The sequence below is a fragment of the Doryrhamphus excisus genome, chromosome 3 (assembly GCF_030265055.1).
Source record: "Doryrhamphus excisus isolate RoL2022-K1 chromosome 3, RoL_Dexc_1.0, whole genome shotgun sequence".
In the NCBI taxonomy this organism is placed as follows: domain Eukaryota; kingdom Metazoa; phylum Chordata; class Actinopteri; order Syngnathiformes; family Syngnathidae; genus Doryrhamphus; species Doryrhamphus excisus.
In genome coordinates, this window is record NC_080468.1 from 10,481,988 (window position 1) to 10,501,027 (window position 19,040).

The following is a 19,040-nucleotide window of genomic DNA, read 5'->3' on the forward strand; positions in this document are numbered from 1 at the left end:
ATCATGCTAATATTAGCATGTTAACATGCTAGCATAATTATACTAACATATAACATTTTTAGCATTTGCAGAGGCAGCCACTTATCGCTTAAGGTGGTAGCATGCATGTTAGCATTATTGTGCCTGTTGTAACACAACAATGGTACACGCAACCCACATTGTTCCGGTATGAGCATGCATTGTTAGCACCACTTCCCGTATAGCGCAAACGATAGAAGCGTTAGTCAGTTTCGCTGACGCCACACCACAACAGGCATTAATTCCATTAGTTGCAAGGAACGTACTTTAAAATTGCTCCAAAAAGTGGTGGAAAAGTGAGACCATTCATATGAATGAGACATGAAGCACGCTTTGACACGCACCACCAGTGTTGTGTGCAAATAGGTTGCGGTGTTATGGATTTTTCATATGTCAAATTTGACAGGGGCACTATGGTGAAGGAATTACTGTTCTATGATTGTTATTAGGCCTGTCACGACAATCAATAAATCAGTTTACTCCACGACAAATAAAAACAAACTTGAAAATTATGCCGGGCTCAATAAATTGACATGTTCATGCTTGTTTGTTGGTGCTAGCGAATGTACACACTGAGTGCTGCAAGTGATTGTTGTGAGGATTAAGAAGCAAGCATATGCAAATGAAAGGGGTGTCAGCGAATGGGAGTATCCGCAAGCATACCAGCAACCAAACTCAGAGACAACATTACACCTCATTAAACATCAACAGTGTATTCTACAGTGTTGCCAAAAGTGAAGCAAGGAAGTGTATATGCAAATGAGCTGATGTCAGAGTTGACAACAAATGTCAACTTCAGAGTATTTCCAGGTTGTGTCTCCATAATTTTTTATGAAAGTGTTTATAGAGTTACCAAGGTATCGAGACCATTTTTATTTAAGTTTGTCCACTACAGGTAAAACCATGTTAACTATTTACTTCTATGATTATTTAAATTATATTTAAATTATTTGTAAAAAATTACTGTTTACGCTGTACATTGTTCATATTTGATGTTATCTATTTATTCTCCACATTATTATTTATTATTTATTATTATAAAAAAAAACGTGATTGCCCTCCAAGCATAATGATACTTTATTAATCTCTAAGAGAAATCCCCTTTACTACCCTCCATCTTTGCTAACCTAGGTAAAAGTGATGTTAAATGTTCAGTTGTTCATCCATTTGCCGTGTGCAATTATGTTTGCCTTATTTTGTATTTTGTAAAACTATAATCATTGTCTATAAAATGTGTTTTGTGTTAACATTTTAGTGTGTGTGGGAAGAATAAATTAATTAGATTTACATTATTTTCTTACAGGGATATTTGCTTTGGTTAGGGTCTGTTTTAGTTTGAGTCATACCTTTTGGATTAATAATGTTAACCAAGGCACTACGATGTTCACCAACATGGTCACATCACATCACATCACACGCTCAACTTTAAATATAAATGTGTCCAAAATGCAGCCGAGGGTGTTTTTTTGTAGCCATTTTTAGCCGTTTTCCAAAATAAACATAAATCCATAAGCCGCAATCGTTTGATATGTTATAATGTGATGTACATTCTTATTATGTGTAGCGAAGCCTGCCTTGCCTTTTAATTTTAACAAAGCTATCCTTCATGAAGTAACCTCAGAAATGACCATTTACGTGCCTCTTCCCGCCTCTCCCAGGGACTCGTATTACATCGTTAAAAAGTCCATTTTGCATAATATGGGACCTTCAATAAGCCAGCAAAAATGCTCTTTTCATTCAGCTGTTGTTTTTGTTTCATGCATTCTGTTGGCGTGCAGGCGAGGGAGAGATGCTCGACATCCTGGCCCCCTCGAGCCTGTCTGTTTATGTTCACACTTGGTAGTAATAACGTGTGCCTTGAGTGTGTTCAGATGCGGCAGTGCAAAATACATTTTCATAAGGCAAACCCCTCTGAGAGGTACATAAACGTCCTGTCAACTTCGTCTCTCTCTTGCAAGTCCATAAAGCGATTGTGTGATTCTGTGATTCCACATTTGCCAAGTGACACTGCAACTCTCTGTGTTGACTGCGAACTGAAGCTGGCATCTTTGGGCCTTGAGGGGAACTGGTGACTGTAAACAATCTGACCACATGGACAGATGCCAAACATCCCAATAGCAAACCCTTGCAGCACATTTTTAAAAGCCGAGCACCAAGTTCCCAAATGTTTTTTTTATCTCTCTGCAGGGCTTTTCAAGCTTTTTGAGGGATGTCAGTGTATTAGGTCGTGTTTGTGTTCAAAGAACATGGTCACGAGTGGTCGCCTCGATGTCACACCTCAGTTCCCCTCAGGACTCAGCTCGACCTGTCACTGCTACAAGCTGCTACACATCAGATTCTTGGTGCTGCTGAGAAATTCTGAGATATCTCTTGAGATATTTCCACCGGCTGGCTGGGTTCAAATATTTATTCACCTTGAACAGAAATACACTTCTGGGAGAATTGACATTTCATTGGAATTGTTACATTTGTTAGTATTTGCTGTTCAGGGAACTGAAAAAAAATTAAATGCCTATATTTGACTCTCCAAAATATTGAAAAATGTATTTCGGTACTCAAGAAGGTCAATGGAAGAGATGCCCGTTGTACTGCATTTACACCCTTACACATTGCTACTACCGCCTCTGTCATTTTCACTTTAGTAGGTGTATCATATAGCAGTGATTTTCAACCACTGTCCCGCGGCACACTAGTGTACCTTGAGAAACCGTCAGGTGTGCCGTGAGGAATTATCCAATATCACTTTTTATAATTAACATTTATTAATCATCATTTGCAAATATGATGTCAATAGCCATTATGGCAATAGTATAAATGGACCCAAATATTCCAATTGCATTTGGTTTATTTGCTCAAACGGAAAGAATTGAACAGGGATGGAATATTCCTTTAACCAATCCGATTGAGGTATCTTGTACCCGCTCAAACGGAAAGTTGTCAGGGTGCCTTCTTCTTTGTGGTGTTTCTTCTTCTGTTGTTTATTGGCGGTTGGCAAGCAGCTTTCGTATGCATTAGCGCCATCTGTGGAACAGAATCTAAACCCTTCTAAAGAAAATATATATCTATATAAAACATGTCCCGAGTTTAATTATAAAATATTAGCAAGATTGAATTTGATCTTTTCCTGTTTAAATTTATCCCGGGTGCGTTCTTTCAGCGCATGCTCAGATATGACGGAACACGCAGATCCAGACGTTCTTCACTTTTAAAAATGGAGGCCAGCAATCGGCACTGGACTAAGCAAAGTTTGTTTTTGATTCAAACTAAATTTCAAGACTGGACAGACAAAAAACTGGCAATACGGAGTTATTCCAACAAGTGAAAGAAAAACTTGGGGAAGCCGGTATCACGTGATGTTGATGTTTACGTTTTACTGGGCATGCCCTATTGACTATTCTGTTTGATTTTCACGGCGCATGTAGACAAGAGATTGGAATATTCCTTTCCATGGATACCATTGTTTCCCGAAAGGTCATTGGGAAAGAGAAAAAGTGGTGATGTAAAAACGTGGCTACTGTGGAGTGTCTGTGGTGTAAAGACTGGCAGAGCAATGTAATATTGGTCCGTGTGGCAACACCTACCTTGTTCCTCCCATAGACTTATTGATGCACGTGTGAGGTCGTGGTGACATTTTGGAACATTTTTGGTTAGTGGTGTGCCACAAGATTTTTCCAATGTAAAAAACGTGCCGTGGCTCAAAAAAGGTTGAAAATCACTGTCATATAGGAGTTTTTTGGATTAAAAAAACTTAGCTCCACGTATTAACCTGTGTGTGTGTCAGGTGTTACGGGGAGGACGCCTGTCTCTTCATCCCAGACGTCAAGGCGGTCGTCATGGTCCAGCCGCCCAGCGAACCGAGAATCACCATTACTGGATCCAATCGACTCGTCAGGCCTGCCAGTGACCTACGTAGCCGTGTGGGCGTGGCTCCTTTCAAGGAGCTTCATATCACCAGCACAGTAATGAAGGGAGACAGCATCACTGGATGTGAGATGTTGCGTGTGTCGGAAATTCTTGATACCTTTTATGAAAGGTTTGTCGTTTGATTGTTGTCATTTGTTTGTGTCTCCGCATGCAGCCCTTAGGCCAGGCGTGATGGAGGTGATGCATAACTTGGACTATTGTGATATTCTGGTGATTGGGGATGAACTGAATCCAGAGAGAGAGAGCCTTCACATTCATCACAGCGCTTTGCTGGGAAAACACCTAGACGCCACCAACTCCACCTCTGGAATATCAATATATGGTATGCTTTATTACTTCCTTACAGGCAAAGCCCAAAGGCTCGGACTCAAATGCTGTGTTGTGTTTGCTGCTTCACTTTTCAAGTTGGTGATTCACACATTGCTTATATATGACTCATGAGTGGCTTATCAAATTATTTAGCTAAATTCCTAAAGAAAAATAGTACGTATGTGTGCTGCTTCTAGCAACTTTTGCTATGTCTGCATGCACTTTCAAATATTGCACTACTAAGCTATTTGTGTGTAGCTCATTTTCCTGAAACTTACCTATCTTCTACTGCTGATTACAAAATAACTGAAAAAGGTAGAAGCAAACTTTTTTTCCTGACTAAAGACAAGAGTCTTTTGATAGCTTACATGTTAATATAGCCATAGAACACAATCTACTGGGAGCCTTGAAAGATCAGCCAAATCGTCCGAAATGTCCAGTACTGAAGGGGTTCCATCCATCTATCCTTTTTCTATGCTGGAGCCTATCCCAGCTGTCTTTTGGAATGTGGCAGGAAACGGGAGTAGTAGAGAAAACACTGAAGGGGTTGGCTTTTGAAAGGGGTTGGCTGCGTTTCAATGAGTTGATAAAGGTCCATGTGATCAAAGAGATTGCTCCTTCCACTTTCTCATGCACTCTAAATTATTATTCATTCATTCATTTTCTACCGCTTTTTCCTCACGAGGGTCGCGGCCGGTGCTGAAGCCTATCCCAGCTGTCTTTTGGGCGAGAGGCGAGGTACACCCTGGACTGGTGGCCAGCCAATCACAGGGCACATATAGACAAACAACCATTCACACTCACATTCATACCTATGGACAATTTGGAGTGGCCAATTAACCTAGCATGTTTTTGGAATGTGGGAGGAAACCGGAGTACCCGGAGAAAACCCACGCATGCACGGGGAGAACATGCAAACTCCACACAGAGATGGCCGAGGGTGGAATTGAACCCTGGTCTCCTAGCTGTGAGGTCTGCGCGCTAACCACTTGACCCTAAATTATTATTAATTTAATATTATTATTATTAAAGTTAAACATGCGCGCAGTGGTTAGCATGTTGGCCACACAATCAGGAGATCTGGGGTCATATCTCTGTTTGGGTATCTTTGTGTGGAGTTTGCATGTTCAATTGTACAACATAATTGTAACAACATTAATGGTAATTTTAATGGTTTTATTTCATTTGAACATGCATCAGATTACAATTGAGTGCATCCCATAATCAGTTCCCAGTTCCACATGTCCAAAAGGAGTAGGAAGAAGCAAAGCTTATTAAATCCTACCCCTCCATCTGGTACTTTTACAATCAGTAACTGTTACATTTGTTCACTTCCTGCTTTCCATAATACAGTTTAAGGTTTTTTGTTTTTAATAATGCACCTCGTACCAAAGTACTCGGTGATATGAGCATCCAATGCCATAATGGGTACCATAGTGCATGTCAATATAGTGATATATATAGCACATCATGACTGGTTCAAGACTCTTCATCCTTGTATTTAGCAAACATCAAGTGCTTGTATTGTTTCTTGAATTGGCTCATCGTTGTGCATTGTTTGATTTCCTTACTCAATCCATTCCATAGTTTGATTCCACATACTGAAATGCTATGGCTAGCATAACGTAGTCCTAGCATAGAAGTGTTTCAAATGTACTTCTTCCCTGAGATCATATTTCTCCTCTCTTGTAGAGAAGTATTGGATGACATTTTTAGCTAATTGCTTATTTTTAGCCTTATGCATTATTTTAGCTGTTTGAAGATGAACTATATCAGCAAGTTGAAGTATTTGTGATTTTAGAAATAAGGAGTTAGTATGTTCTCTGTAGGCGGCATTATGAATTATCCTTACTGACTTTTTTTGCAGTACATTTAGTGAGTGAAGATTGCTTTTATAGTTATTAGCCCATATTTCCACACAATAAGTAAGATATGGTAGAACCAGAGAGCAATAAAGAGTGTGGAGTGATTTCTGATTGAGAACAAATTTTGCTTTGTTCAATATTGAAATGTTTTATATTTGTAATATGAGGCTTCCAGCTCATATTTTCATCTATTGTGATCCCCAGAAATGTATTTTCCCTGCACCCTTTCAATGTGTATTTATAGGTCAGAAGCATAATAGGCCCTCTTTAAGCCGCAAAGATACAATACATGATTTCGACCCAGCACTAAACATTGCAATGTTAACAGAAGAGAAAAAAAGTGGGATCTGTCATTTCGTTTAGAACTTACTTTGCAACATTGCATTCATGCCGTGTTAAATCAGATTTTGTGTGTCTAAGGTGTGGACTCCATGGCCCACTACGAGCAGGCACTGCGTCAAGTGCGCTACAGGAACTGGCGACCTGCCACCTTGACTGAGAGAAGGTTCAGGCTTACCTGCTCTGAACTTAACGGCCGTTACACCAGCAATGAGTTCATCTTGGAGGTGAGCTCGCCTTCTTTCTCCCTCATCCTTTGAGGACATCCATTCAGCTTCCAAATGATTCCCCATCCTCCAGATGCTCAAGTGGCTCATTTTCTGTTCTATCACACTTGTATTGTGTGTTGCCACACACAGACACAGACACTGTGTTTAAGTGTTCTTGTGCTTCTCCTTCAGGTCAGTGTTCTTCACCACTCAAAGCCTGTGGAGCATGTCAATCATATGGCTGCTCAGCCACAGTACATGAGACCCGTTCATCACCCACTCATGATACACGCTCCTAATTCCCACATGCCAGGTAAGTAAGACACACACACTGCAAAACGTGTTCCAAAAAGTCTGAAACTGAAAATTAACTCTGTGGCCCATCGTGTTGTTATTACTATGAAGCCAAAAGATCCTTGTGTTATGCTGCGGGATCCCTGTCACTTTTGGATAAACGTTATTTTAATTTAGTGGGATTTCTTCCTTGAGATCTCAACATGAGGCAAAAACTGGATTGTTTTGTTGTACACGTTACAGGGTACATGACAGTATGAAACAGTATATAACATGTACTTCCCTGTACATGTTATAATGAATGATGATGACAGACTATATTGTAATGTCTGCCCATATTTCCCAAGGAATAATTGGCACTAAGGGTGGCACGGTGGTCTAGGGGTTAGCGCACAGACCTCACAGCTAGGAGACCAGGGTTCAATTCCACCCTCGGGCATCTCTGTGTGGAGTTTGCATGTTCTCCCCGTGCATGCGTGGGTTTTCTCCGGGTACTCCGGTTTCCTTCCACATTCCAAAAACATGCTAGGTTAATTGGCGACTCCAAATTGTCCATAGGTATGAATGTGAGTGTGAATGGTTGTTTGTCTATATGTGCCCTGTGATTGGCTGGTGACCAGTCTAGGGTGTACCCCGCCTTACGCTCGAAGACAGCTGGGATAGGCTCCAGCACCCCCCGCGACCCTCGTGAGGAAAAAGCGGTAGAAAATGAATGAATGAATGAATGAATAATTGGCACTATGGAGACAGTGGTCAAGCTACTGGGTCTAATGCACATTCATTAAAAATACAAAAAAAGGCTTTTACTTCTGAATCCTGCACCCAAAAGCATGAAAATTTGGCAAAAGATGCACACCCTACTGTGTTACCATTGTCATTATTTCTGTGTCAAATACACCAGAGGGGGGTGCTGTTATTAAACCCCAAAAGTTGGGTTGACTTGAAATTTCTCACATAGCTCACAGCATTTTCTTCTGCTGATAATGACATGGGCACCCAAGTGATGCCGTGCTCCACACAGCCACAAACTCCCAAGCAGGAATGTCCATACAACTCTTTCAGTTCCAATATGATACCACTTATTGCAACTTTGAATATTGCCAACAACCAGCACAAATCATACATATTTTAGGACTTATTTTGTGGTGTGGAATATTAGAAAAGGCTTGATCAAGTGTTGGCAACATTCAGCAACATTCAGTAAGTTGAGGCTTATCCACAATGGCGTAGCAGCGAGACACAATGTAGTGAGGCTGGAGGTGCTCAGTGAAGCATTGAAAGCCAACGTTGCACATCACCGACAGGGGCTGGCTCTTTTCTGTTATAGCTAATGACTTTTTGTCGTCTGGTGGGAGTTTCACACTGTCTCCAAATGCTTCAGACAGCAAGGGGAGGGAGATGTGGTCTTGCTCCAAATGCACAATGAGGTTGGTTCTATTCAACTTCCCTGGTTCCGTGCCACCAAATGAAAGTTGTGCATGACAGGTTTTCAACTCAGCTACTCCGCTGTTGTTGCACTCATGTGGGATTGCGTATTTCACTCCTATGACCATGCCTCTTTGTCGTCCTGGCACCGTTCCGCTGCACTGTAACGTTTTTGTGTCCTTGTTAAAACATATTGCTCTTGTGGTTGTATTTTCCCATCTATATATTTTCCGGCCCTACAGTCGCAACTTCTTATTCCTCCTCCCCCATTTGGGCGAGATCGCAGCAGGTGTAGAACATTTCGGCGACATTGTGGCTGTTATCAGGAGTAAAACTTGCAAACACTTCGTCACACTGATAGTGATTGAACATTTAGGTCAATTTGGCAAGCAAACACATTCTCTGCTGTACAGGAAGGCACGGAGGAGATTGATTGGCAATGGTCTACAGTCCCTTAGCCAATCAGGATGTAGAACACAATAAAAAAAATTAACATGTCAGCAAATGGTTACCGCGATGTAGCAAGGGAACACTGTACACACTGTACTTTGTACGATACTGTATGATATCACTGTCAAATTGGGACATCCCTACTCGCTCGCTCAGGTAGTCCGCAGTGTTACTTACTGTTGTAAGGGGTGTCTTAATACTTCTAATATGTTCCCTTCATGCTGCATTCATGCTGAATAAGCATAAGAAGGCAAATAAATTCACAATGGTGGTGCCCCATCTTCTTCTTGTCCAGGACCAGCCCCTCCAGCAGCCACGGTTGTTATCGTGGTGTGTATCGCCGCCCTGGTGGTGATTGTGGTGATCGGCGTGTACAGAATCCACGCTACTCATCAAGAGGGCTCCAGAGAGGAAGAGGAGGGCGCCAAAGAGCCTGAGGTGGGCTGGGACAAGTCTGCACTGACCATCACTGTAAACCCCATGGAGGTAACAGAGACACGCCCCCTTTTTCTGCATAAAACTTGTGTCAATTCAATGTGTTTTTCCAGAATGTGAAAGGAGCGCATGCACTCGGTGAAGAAGTGAGCGGAGATCAGTGTGGAGAGGAAGATGGCGATGATGATGATGAGGAAGAACATGTGGGAGGAATGGCAAGTGCAGAGTCGGATAACAGTGATGACGACGAGGAGGAGGAGGAGGAGAAAGAGGGGGAGATGGAAATGGCAAAGGAGCGGAAGCTTAAGTGGGACAGTTCGTTCATAACATACTGACCACACACACTCTGATAAAAAAAAAATATATAAATACCTGCACATAAACACACTCAATATTCAGTCTCTATGTTTCTACACACTCACACAAAAAGAAGAAAACACCCACTACATCCCTGACTTCATTTCCAAGCAAACATCTCCCCCTGCTGGACAACTGCGGCCCGGCTGCTCCCATCATTCGATCAACAATCATGACCCAGCATGGTGTTACAGTTCATAGTGCTTCTTTTTCACCCCATGTTTGATATTTGCAATGCCTGTGAATATTCTCATTCATCCAGGTCGTTCATTGTCAGGGCATTCAATCCATCACAACTCGACTCTTCAGGTTGTCTGAGAAGACGTTTCTCCGAGCAGGCTTCAACAGTTCATGCACAACGACTTGGTAGGATACACATCAGTCAGACCAGCACTAGGATTAGCTGTCCTATCTAGTCACAAATGACCCATACTAGAATGAATGCCTTTTTATGTCAATTTTGCCATTTTGGTTAGGAATAATCACTTGTATGATATATATTATATTAGTATATTAGTATTAGTAATATATTTAGGACCACACAAGAATGATTTCATGTTAGAAACATCTTAATTTTTCACTTTTTTACATCTTTGAAAAGGAAAATGACCCCGTACAACAATAGAAAATGTGAGGATCCATTGTGTGTTGCATAAAGGCAAGTTAAAAATGTGAATGATATGATATCAAAAATGTTTTTTGAGGAATACCTGGAATATGAAATGATAACAATTTTTCATTACAACGATATTTCAAGAAAACAACCTGACCGGGTCATTTTTGACCCACTTATGGAAGGTTGGGGTAGTAACACAAAAACTAAAATTTCTTAAAATTTATAAAAGGTAAGTTAAAAATGTGAATGGTATGATCGCAAAAACATGTTTTTTGAGGAATACCTGGAATATGAAATGATAACAATTTTTCATTACAACGATATTTCAAGAAAACAACCTGACCGGGTCATTTTTGACCCACTTATGGAAGGTTGGGGTAGTAACACAAAAACTAACATTTCTTAAAATGTATAAAAGATAAATAAAAAATGTGAATGGCATGATATCAAAAACATGTTTTTGATGAATACCTGGAATATGAAATGATAAAAAATTTTCATTACGAAGATATTTCAAGAAAACAGCCTGACCGAGTCATTTTTGACTTTTTGATTTTTAAGCATGAACTGATGAAGCCTGCTCAGATCAAGTCAACCCCAACAGTCTTGGTTTACTCGGTTGAACGCCCTGAGGATATTTGCAGTGAAATATATTTATTTCAGATTACTTTTGTATGCTTTATTTTTGAAGATTGATGTTGAAAGACAATGAAATTCTATGTAAATGACTCAACATATTCTTAAAGAGTGTCCCGTTTTAGTCTGTTTCATTCAACATGGCCTATGAGGACGTAAGGAGATAACTTAGAGTAGTTGTAACAAAGTTGTGAAATCAGTGTGTCCTATTCTTCATTTTTAGCTGAAACCTTGACACCCTTTGTGTACTTACTCTATCTCTAAACTTACCCCCCAAAACAACCCTTTGCATGACGACTGTTATGGTCATCTCCATAATTATTCCAATAGTGAAGCCAAAAGGGACAATTCTAGGATTGGCATCTTTTCCTTCACTTTCTTCTCTATGAAAAGTAAATTAAGAATAATTTACGAAATAAGAAACCCCTCATTAATGATATGATAAGACATTATTTTACCATAATGATGCACTGACTGAGTAGTTCTCCTTAACTCCTAGCTGTGATGTCATCATTGTGAGACAGTGCACTTGTCCGTCATATTTGTCATGTTGTGCGCTTCTGGCAGGGCAAATACCTCTTTTACATTGAAACAGAAAGACTACCTTGTAAGGAAGGGGTTGAAGACACTTGTTTTATATATTTGTTTCCTTTTTTTTATTTCTAAACAAATGGTCTCCCTCTGTAGTGGTCATCCCACTGCTTTCTGTATATTGACCAATAAAGACTTTAGACTCATTTGTCTCACCTTTTTTTTGTTCAGCATTTTCAATCATGTCAAATTATTTTTTTAATGATTATTATGTATTGCTTTGCATGAAAATGATTGATCATTTTATCAATATTTTTTTAGTTCAACTGATACACGAACAAACAGAAGTTAGTCAAAATTTGTCAAAAACTATTGAAGGACATGATAGAGTGGAAAAAAGGCTCTCCTCCCATTTCATGTGGAAGTGGTAAGTTTTTGTCTTCTTACTTCGTCCTTCCCTACTCCGTTTGAAACACTATATTATTAAGTTTGGAATAAGAAAATTGGAGAGGCTAACTAGTTAGCTCTGGAGCTTGCTATGCTAGTAGCGACTATCTTTTATGTCCCAGCAGAAATCCTGTAGCTTGTGCAATATGTTGTAAACAAAGAATGATAGGAGGTTTAACTATAGGGGTGTTATTTAATGTGTACAGGGCTCTAATGTTAAATTACATACTAAGTCATAAACGTACTAAGCCATAAACAGGTTTCCTATACTCCAACCACAAAAATATTCAGCTTATCAATTTACTATTGCGGTCGGGTCTTAAACTAATTAACCATGATAACTGAGGGATGACTGTAATTACTAACAATAACCAAGGTTTCATAGTGATCTTTGTTCATCTATCTACAGTAAGTACTCTATAGCAGTGATGCTTAACCATAGAAGCCACGGCCCAAACCTGAGCCTCAAACGCCACCTATTGGTAGTAGGTTATCAACTGAAGACACCAGAACTAGGCTAGCTGCTGTGCTACGCTATGTTATCCATTTAGACGCTCAGTTACAGTGCAGCTTCCGACCACATGATGGCGGTAATGTGTCAGTCAGTTGTTTAACAAACTCACAGAAAATCAGAAGAAGACATTCAACCACAACTAGCAATGGATACGTTTTTAAAATGAAAAAAATGAAGACAAAAGTGGTGCCAGTCCCCTCCAAAAGACTACATTTTTACGTAAGTACAATCCCGACCTCATCAAATACTGCTTTGTAAATGGAGGGAGAGCAACATCTGGTTTTAGATTGTTAGCTTGTTCAACTGTGAGTGGATTTGATTCATTATTGAAAACAAATGAATGAGATCAATTAAATCTATACAGTGTCAATATTTAATGGGTCCCGGGCCACACTGCACTGGAAAGATAGGGCCTCGACGTCAAAAAAGGTTATGAACCCCTGCTCTATCGTGACAGGCAGAACAATGAAGTGGTTCTCCACTAGATGGCAGAAGGTACACAAAGAACCTGTGTATCCACCTGTTTCCATTCATACAACAGAATAAGTGAACGTGACATGAGTGTTGTTGTATTTCATCAATACGGGACAATGTGGGAATGGGAGGATGCTGAGAAGGTGTAAAATAAATACAAAAAAACGCTTGGTGGGGGCTCAATAAAGGTTCAGAAACCCTGCAGTAGAGGGCCTTATTATTATTGCTTTGGTGTGCTGTGGTTTAATAATGGGGGTGTAAATTATATTCTGGGGGTCAATTTCATTTAATCTCAGTCAAGTGTGGGATCATTTTAAAAAGATAGAAAGGTACATGACTGAGATTTTATTAAAATACATATTAAAGTACTACTAATTTAATACTAATTATTCTATTTGTCTTCTCAATTTTTTAAGTGTTGTATATCTTGTATTGCATTGGATGATTACTATAACTATTTTTTAAAGTACCAATCATAATATTTTTTTCATATTTATATAAAATAAGGCGGCACGGCATGGAATATGCATGGGTTTTCTCCGGGTACTCCGGTTTCCTCCCACATTTCCAAAAACATGCTAGGTTAATTGGCCACTCCAAATTGTCCATAGGTATGAATGTGAGTGTGAATGGTTGTTTGTCTATATGTGCCCTGTGATTGGCTGGCCACCAGTCCAGGGTGTCCTCTCGCCCCAAGACAGCTGGGATAGGCTCCAGCACCCCCTGCGACCCTCGTGAGGAAAAAGCGGTAGAAAATGAATGAATGAATATAAAATAGATAATAATTATGTACAGTTTGCAGGTCACGTGAAGGTGTTACAAGATACTACATTTAATTGGGAGGGAGGTAATTTTCTCATATTTTCTTTCTCATAATATAAAACATTTATTTTGTAATATTTCAAATGCATTCTCATCATTACCGTAATTTAAATGATAATTTAATTTAATTTGATTGATGTTATCCTAACTGATCTTCAAGCATCCAAATGTATGAGAACTTTCCAACTAGCTAGTGTTCTTGCACTAGTGTTCCATTGTGTTGCTATACAAATAGCATCGTGTGCCTCCATCTCGATGAGACAAGACTGTGATGAAGATTCAGAAGACAGATTCTCGGTCAGTGGGATGAAGTCTATTGAGCGCTGAGACAGATGAATTGCCGCAGCGCTGCTTTGTTGTTTGTGCTCAGAAGCTCGTGTTTTATACCGTTCCCTGAGGATAAAGCAATACAAAACACTAATTAGCAGCTTAATGGGCCTTTTACTGATGAACACTACATGTTCGATAACAGACTAATGGACCCCAGGCAGGCAACAATTCATTGTTACGGAGTTTTTCACACTAATTTAATTGTCAATATGCTTTAAAAACACGTTTATCAGTATTTATCTCAGGTTTTGGTCGTATGTTCTTATTTCTCTGCCACTGTGAAGGAAATATGAACCACGTCAAACCTCATTAATAATTGAATGCATCTGTAGCCTTTGAGTGACTTTCTCAGGAGTAAACTGCATACTTGACAGAATCTGAAGCTTACAAATTAACGCTGAACATGTTTCAGCTCCTGGTGTGTCCAACTTGTGGCCCAGGAGCTATTTGCGGCCTGTGGTGGGTTTTTATTGGCCCACAGCTGACATGATAAAATGGAAAAAAAGTTATCCTCCCATTTTGTGTGGAAGTGGTACATTTTTTGGCTTTCTTTGTGTTTAGAAGAAATTAATTCAAGTCTAACTGGTTAGCTCGCTAGCTGCCATCAAAAATTGCGCAATGTGATGTAAACAAATGGTGTGAGTGTGAAGATGACTATAGGGGTGTTATTTCATGTCTACAGGGCTCCAAGAATGGTAAAAACTGTATTTCGGAAAGCCCATAAGAATGTTTTCTATGCTCTAGCAATTAAAATGCTGCATTTATTAACATTGAATCCTATATCACAGAAATGTATTTATTGTGGTCGGGTCTGAGCCAATTAACGCGTAAAAACGAGGGACTGTACAAGGACAATTTCTGGGAATAAAGTTATGTGAAGAAAATGCAGGAGAAGAAAGTTGAACAATAAAAAAACAGCAGTAATCTTACAAGTATTACCAAAATGTTTTAATTTTATTAGAATAAACTTGTAGTATGGGTAAAAATAGCCTTTTAGCCACATAAAGTCAAATCACGACCAGTCCATAGGGGTGTCTCACCTCTTGCCCAAAAGGCAGCTGGGATAGGCTCCAGCATACCCCGGCCACCCTAGTGAGGATAAACGGCATAGAAAATGGATGGATGTTTGACTATGGCCTATTATTATCAAACATATTTTAAGACATAACACAGTGAAAAAAAAGGTTCTCCTCCCATTTCGTGTGGAAGTGGGAAGTTTTTGCCTTTGCCCTTCTTCCCCACTCCGCTTGAGAATTCACAAGAACAAATTTGGACAGGCGGCATGGCGGTCGAGTGGTTAGCGCGCAGACCTGACAGCTAGGAGACTTTGGTTCGGTCCCACCCTCGGCCATTTCTGTGTGTACCCTGCCTCTCGTCCGAAGACAGCTGGGATAGGCTCCAGCACCCCTGTGACCCTCGTGAGGATAAGCGGTAGAAAATGAATGAAAATTTGGACAGTTAAAAAAAACAGCAAAAAGGGGAAGTTGATACTAGTAATTTTTTTCACTTGCAGCTAGCACTAGCACACTAGCTTTTTCACTTGGATCACAAAGCTGAGATGCCGTTTTGTCTTAAAACAGGGGTCTCAAACTCAATTTACTTGGGAACCACTGGAGCTAGGGTCTGGGCGAGAATGGGCCGCATCAGGTTTTCCAAAAAAATAACAACAAAAAAAAACACATTTATTAAAAACAGAAAAATGAATAAACTTTGCTTTGGTTTCAATTTTCTACAAGAAAAGCTCTGTCACATTTATACTTTTTTTATTTACAACATATTGCGCAACTGCAGGGTCTTGAGACACATGCTAACTCGCAAACTAGAGAGCTAGCGACCTAAACGGTAGCCTTAAAGGTATTTCCTTTAAACTTAAATAGCCAAAAACGTACCACTTCCACACGGATAGGGAGGTTAACTATTAACAATTATTTAACCTTTAACATGAACATTAATCAAACGTAATAATTTTTTCTGGGTACATGATACCATACAGCATCCATATCAAACTTGTGTGGGCCGCACTAACATTAAACTTTCAAACTAGGCCTCAAACTAGTGTCCTGCGGGCCACATTTGGCCCACGAGCCGCATGTTTGAGACCCCTGTCTTAAAATATATATAGCTCCTTAGCATATCATGTGGTCCCTTGCTGGAAAAAGTTTAGACACCTTGACTTCCAGTGTCAGCGACAGTATTGCACGTATTGCAGTATTGTATTTCGGAAAGAAACACTAGTACACACATTTCCTCAAATCCACCTTTTGCTTTTATTCACATTTCATATCTGATAACAACTGCACCGTATCTCCATACATTCTACAACGGTCCTGAAGGAAACACAAAGTCAGGCTACCGCTCTCACCTGGAATAATAATAATAATAATTAGAATAACATTAATAAAAGCAGCATTGAAGAAACATCCTGACATTTTCCTCCCTTCATCACCAGCATCTTTGTAATAAATTTACCTGAATGTAACATCAATGATTAGGTTCGGGAAAAAAAAACAAAAAACAGAACTAATGTCATCAGAATCGGACTCAACACACACAATCATATGAAGAAGAATACAAACTCAGATGTAAAAAACTAAAAGTGACTCAAGCCTTTTTTCAGAAATGAAGCATAATTGGTCTACAGTGTGTGTGTGTGCGTGTGTGTGTGTGTGTGTGTGTGTGTGTGTGTGTGTGTGTGTGTGTGTGTGTGCATTTCATATATGCCTACGACACAAGTGGTCATGTTTGTACATGACGCTCCTGTCTAAATCAATCATAGATGTGGAATAGTGTTGTATTGTTGTATTGTTTGTGTGGTGAAATCAGATCCAGTCTGGTACTTCAACTACAGCAGCTGCCATTACTAACGTGCTAGTACTACACCCCACCTAGAGTACACATTCTAGAATCGTACTGTCTACACTGTGGATGCATACTGTGTTTGTGTGTTTATCTCCACATGGCTTCTTAGCATGGAATACTTTGGTCATGACTGACATCACAATACATTTAGTGTCTTGTCCAGTGCAACTTAAGACAAAATAGAGGATATTTTTTTTGCTTTTATTGAAGCCCCTTTCAGACATGTAGCTGGTTTAAGCATGACTATTTAACATGTGCTCACTGTAATGCATGAAAGACTGCGGTACTAAGATACAATAAAACTAATGTCCTTTATTTCAAGAAAAAGTTGTAATATTACCATCATGGTTGAATGAACATGAGGCGTATTACGTAGAAGGTAATTATCGTGGATTTTATTTATTGCGGGATATTTTGGGAACCTATGTCACGTGATAAATGAGGGAACAGCGTACATTTTAGAAATAAATTGAAAAAATTCCAACTTTTTTCCTTTTTTTCTGCAAAAATGCTGCAATCTTACAATAAAAAGGTTGCAATATCACTCGAAAAAAGTCTTCTTGAGATACAGGGTATAACCTAATGAGCATAAAGCCGTAACAGTACTGTTAAAAATGATTATTAAAACATTTATTATTAAGGAAACACTTTTAAAAGTAATATTGTGAGAGTTAAAAATAAGGAAAAAAAGGGGGGGGGAGATTTAAAATATTAACCCAAAAAAATATTATTTTTTAATTGTTGCAATTTTATGCGAATAAAGTCATAATGTCTGAAATAGTTTTTGCGGTGATATAAAAATGGGGAAAAAAATCTGAGAAAAAGTTGTGATTTTCTGAGGATAAAGTAATGTTAACAGAAAAAAGTGGTATTTTCTTTTAAAGAAAAGGTCAAACTACCTCAATAAAAAAGTAATTTACTGACATAGTACTATATTAGGCTTTATTTCTTATAATATTATTTTTATGATATTACAACCTTTTTTTATTGATTTAAAAAAATCTGTATTAATTCTGGTGAAAAACTACCTTTTAGTATTTATCATTACATTTCTATTTATGAAATATAAATACCCCAATAGTAATCCATCCATTTAATACTTTCACTGTAAGAAAACAATTGTTAAGGTTTGTGCAATTCTTTTAACTAAAAATAACTAATACATTATGTCAAATAAGTTAATAAGAGTTAAAAATGCATGTTTTTTTTCCTTTCTGTGTTAAAGGTGCATTTGCCGAATGAAAGCAGGACTGTAACATGTCTGTAAAGGGCTTCAGTGCAGATGCAAGCGACAGGTTGAAGACCTGGTGGGCGAGAAAAAAAACATTTGTGCTCCAATCCTCCGTCACCTGTGTCAGTGCTCACTGACTCTTATCTCATCATAAAGGCCTCCAGGGTAAGGATTAGTGTGCTTTCTCCACACAGTTTCTATTCTCAGCACTAGATGGCGATCGTCGCCCGTATCCACCATGCCCTGTCAATAATTTAATTCCAAGTCCCATACAGGAAAAATAAAAGTAGCTCCAGAACCGTGAGAAGCTGGTGCTGCTGTTCTCAGAGAGACCGGACCCCGTGTGTGAGTGAATCCACCAGTAGCATTCACACTCGGGACCATCCTTCTTCTCCTCGTTTCCTTCAAGCGCTTCTTGCATGCGCTCGCTGTTTGCCTGCCTGCTGCTTGGCTGTGTGTGTCCTTGTAGTGCCAGTAGGCTCTGCTGGTGTCAGTCACTGGTACTGGAGGTAATTCTTGAGGGACTGGGGCAGAGGGAGGCTTTCGATCTCCTGAAGGCGATCCCGACCCAATGCTAGGCGGGCTGCACGCCGACACAGGTCCATCAGAGGAAGAGGCTCGGCTGAGGAGGAGGAGGAGGAGGGCAAAGGTTAGGATAGGGAGTACAGTAAAGGCCGACTGCATGGTGCATCTTTAAATCGGTCTGAATGATTGACACAAGTAGGGGAGTCAAGAGTGTGATGTTGCACACTTTTTAAATATTTACACCTCCACATGACACCGTACACACACTCACAGCACCGGCCGGTCTCACACATTACACACACGCTTACATTTCACTTGTTTCATGCTTATCCTGTCCAGGCCAGCTGGAGCCTATCCCACAGTACTATACTGTACTGTACTGTACTGTACTGTACTGTACTGTACTGTACTGTACTGTACTGTACTGAAC

General features: G+C 39.6%; 2 protein-coding genes across 3 annotated transcripts in view; one reads left to right on the forward strand and one right to left on the reverse strand.

Moving 5' to 3' along the window:
* Positions 1-11,180, forward strand: part of clstn2a (calsyntenin 2a) — a 183,182-nt gene extending 172,002 nt beyond the window's left edge. The window contains exons 13-18 of the mRNA XM_058069210.1: positions 3,800-4,005; positions 4,097-4,264; positions 6,537-6,682; positions 6,857-6,977; positions 9,129-9,319; positions 9,382-11,180. Of these exons, the coding sequence (XP_057925193.1) occupies positions 3,800-4,005; positions 4,097-4,264; positions 6,537-6,682; positions 6,857-6,977; positions 9,129-9,319; positions 9,382-9,603 (1,054 nt within the window). The 3' untranslated portion in view covers positions 9,604-11,180. The remainder of the gene's footprint in view (positions 1-3,799; positions 4,006-4,096; positions 4,265-6,536; positions 6,683-6,856; positions 6,978-9,128; positions 9,320-9,381) is intronic.
* A 4,910-nt stretch (positions 11,181-16,090) lies between these two features.
* Positions 16,091-19,040, reverse strand: part of spsb4a (splA/ryanodine receptor domain and SOCS box containing 4a) — a 102,609-nt gene continuing 99,659 nt past the window's right edge. The window contains exon 4 of one of the 2 annotated variants that reach the window (XM_058069092.1): positions 16,091-18,707. In XM_058069092.1, the coding sequence (XP_057925075.1) occupies positions 18,580-18,707 (128 nt within the window). In that variant the 3' untranslated portion in view covers positions 16,091-18,579. The remainder of the gene's footprint in view (positions 18,708-19,040) is intronic. The other variant, XM_058069091.1, reaches the window with a different exon arrangement.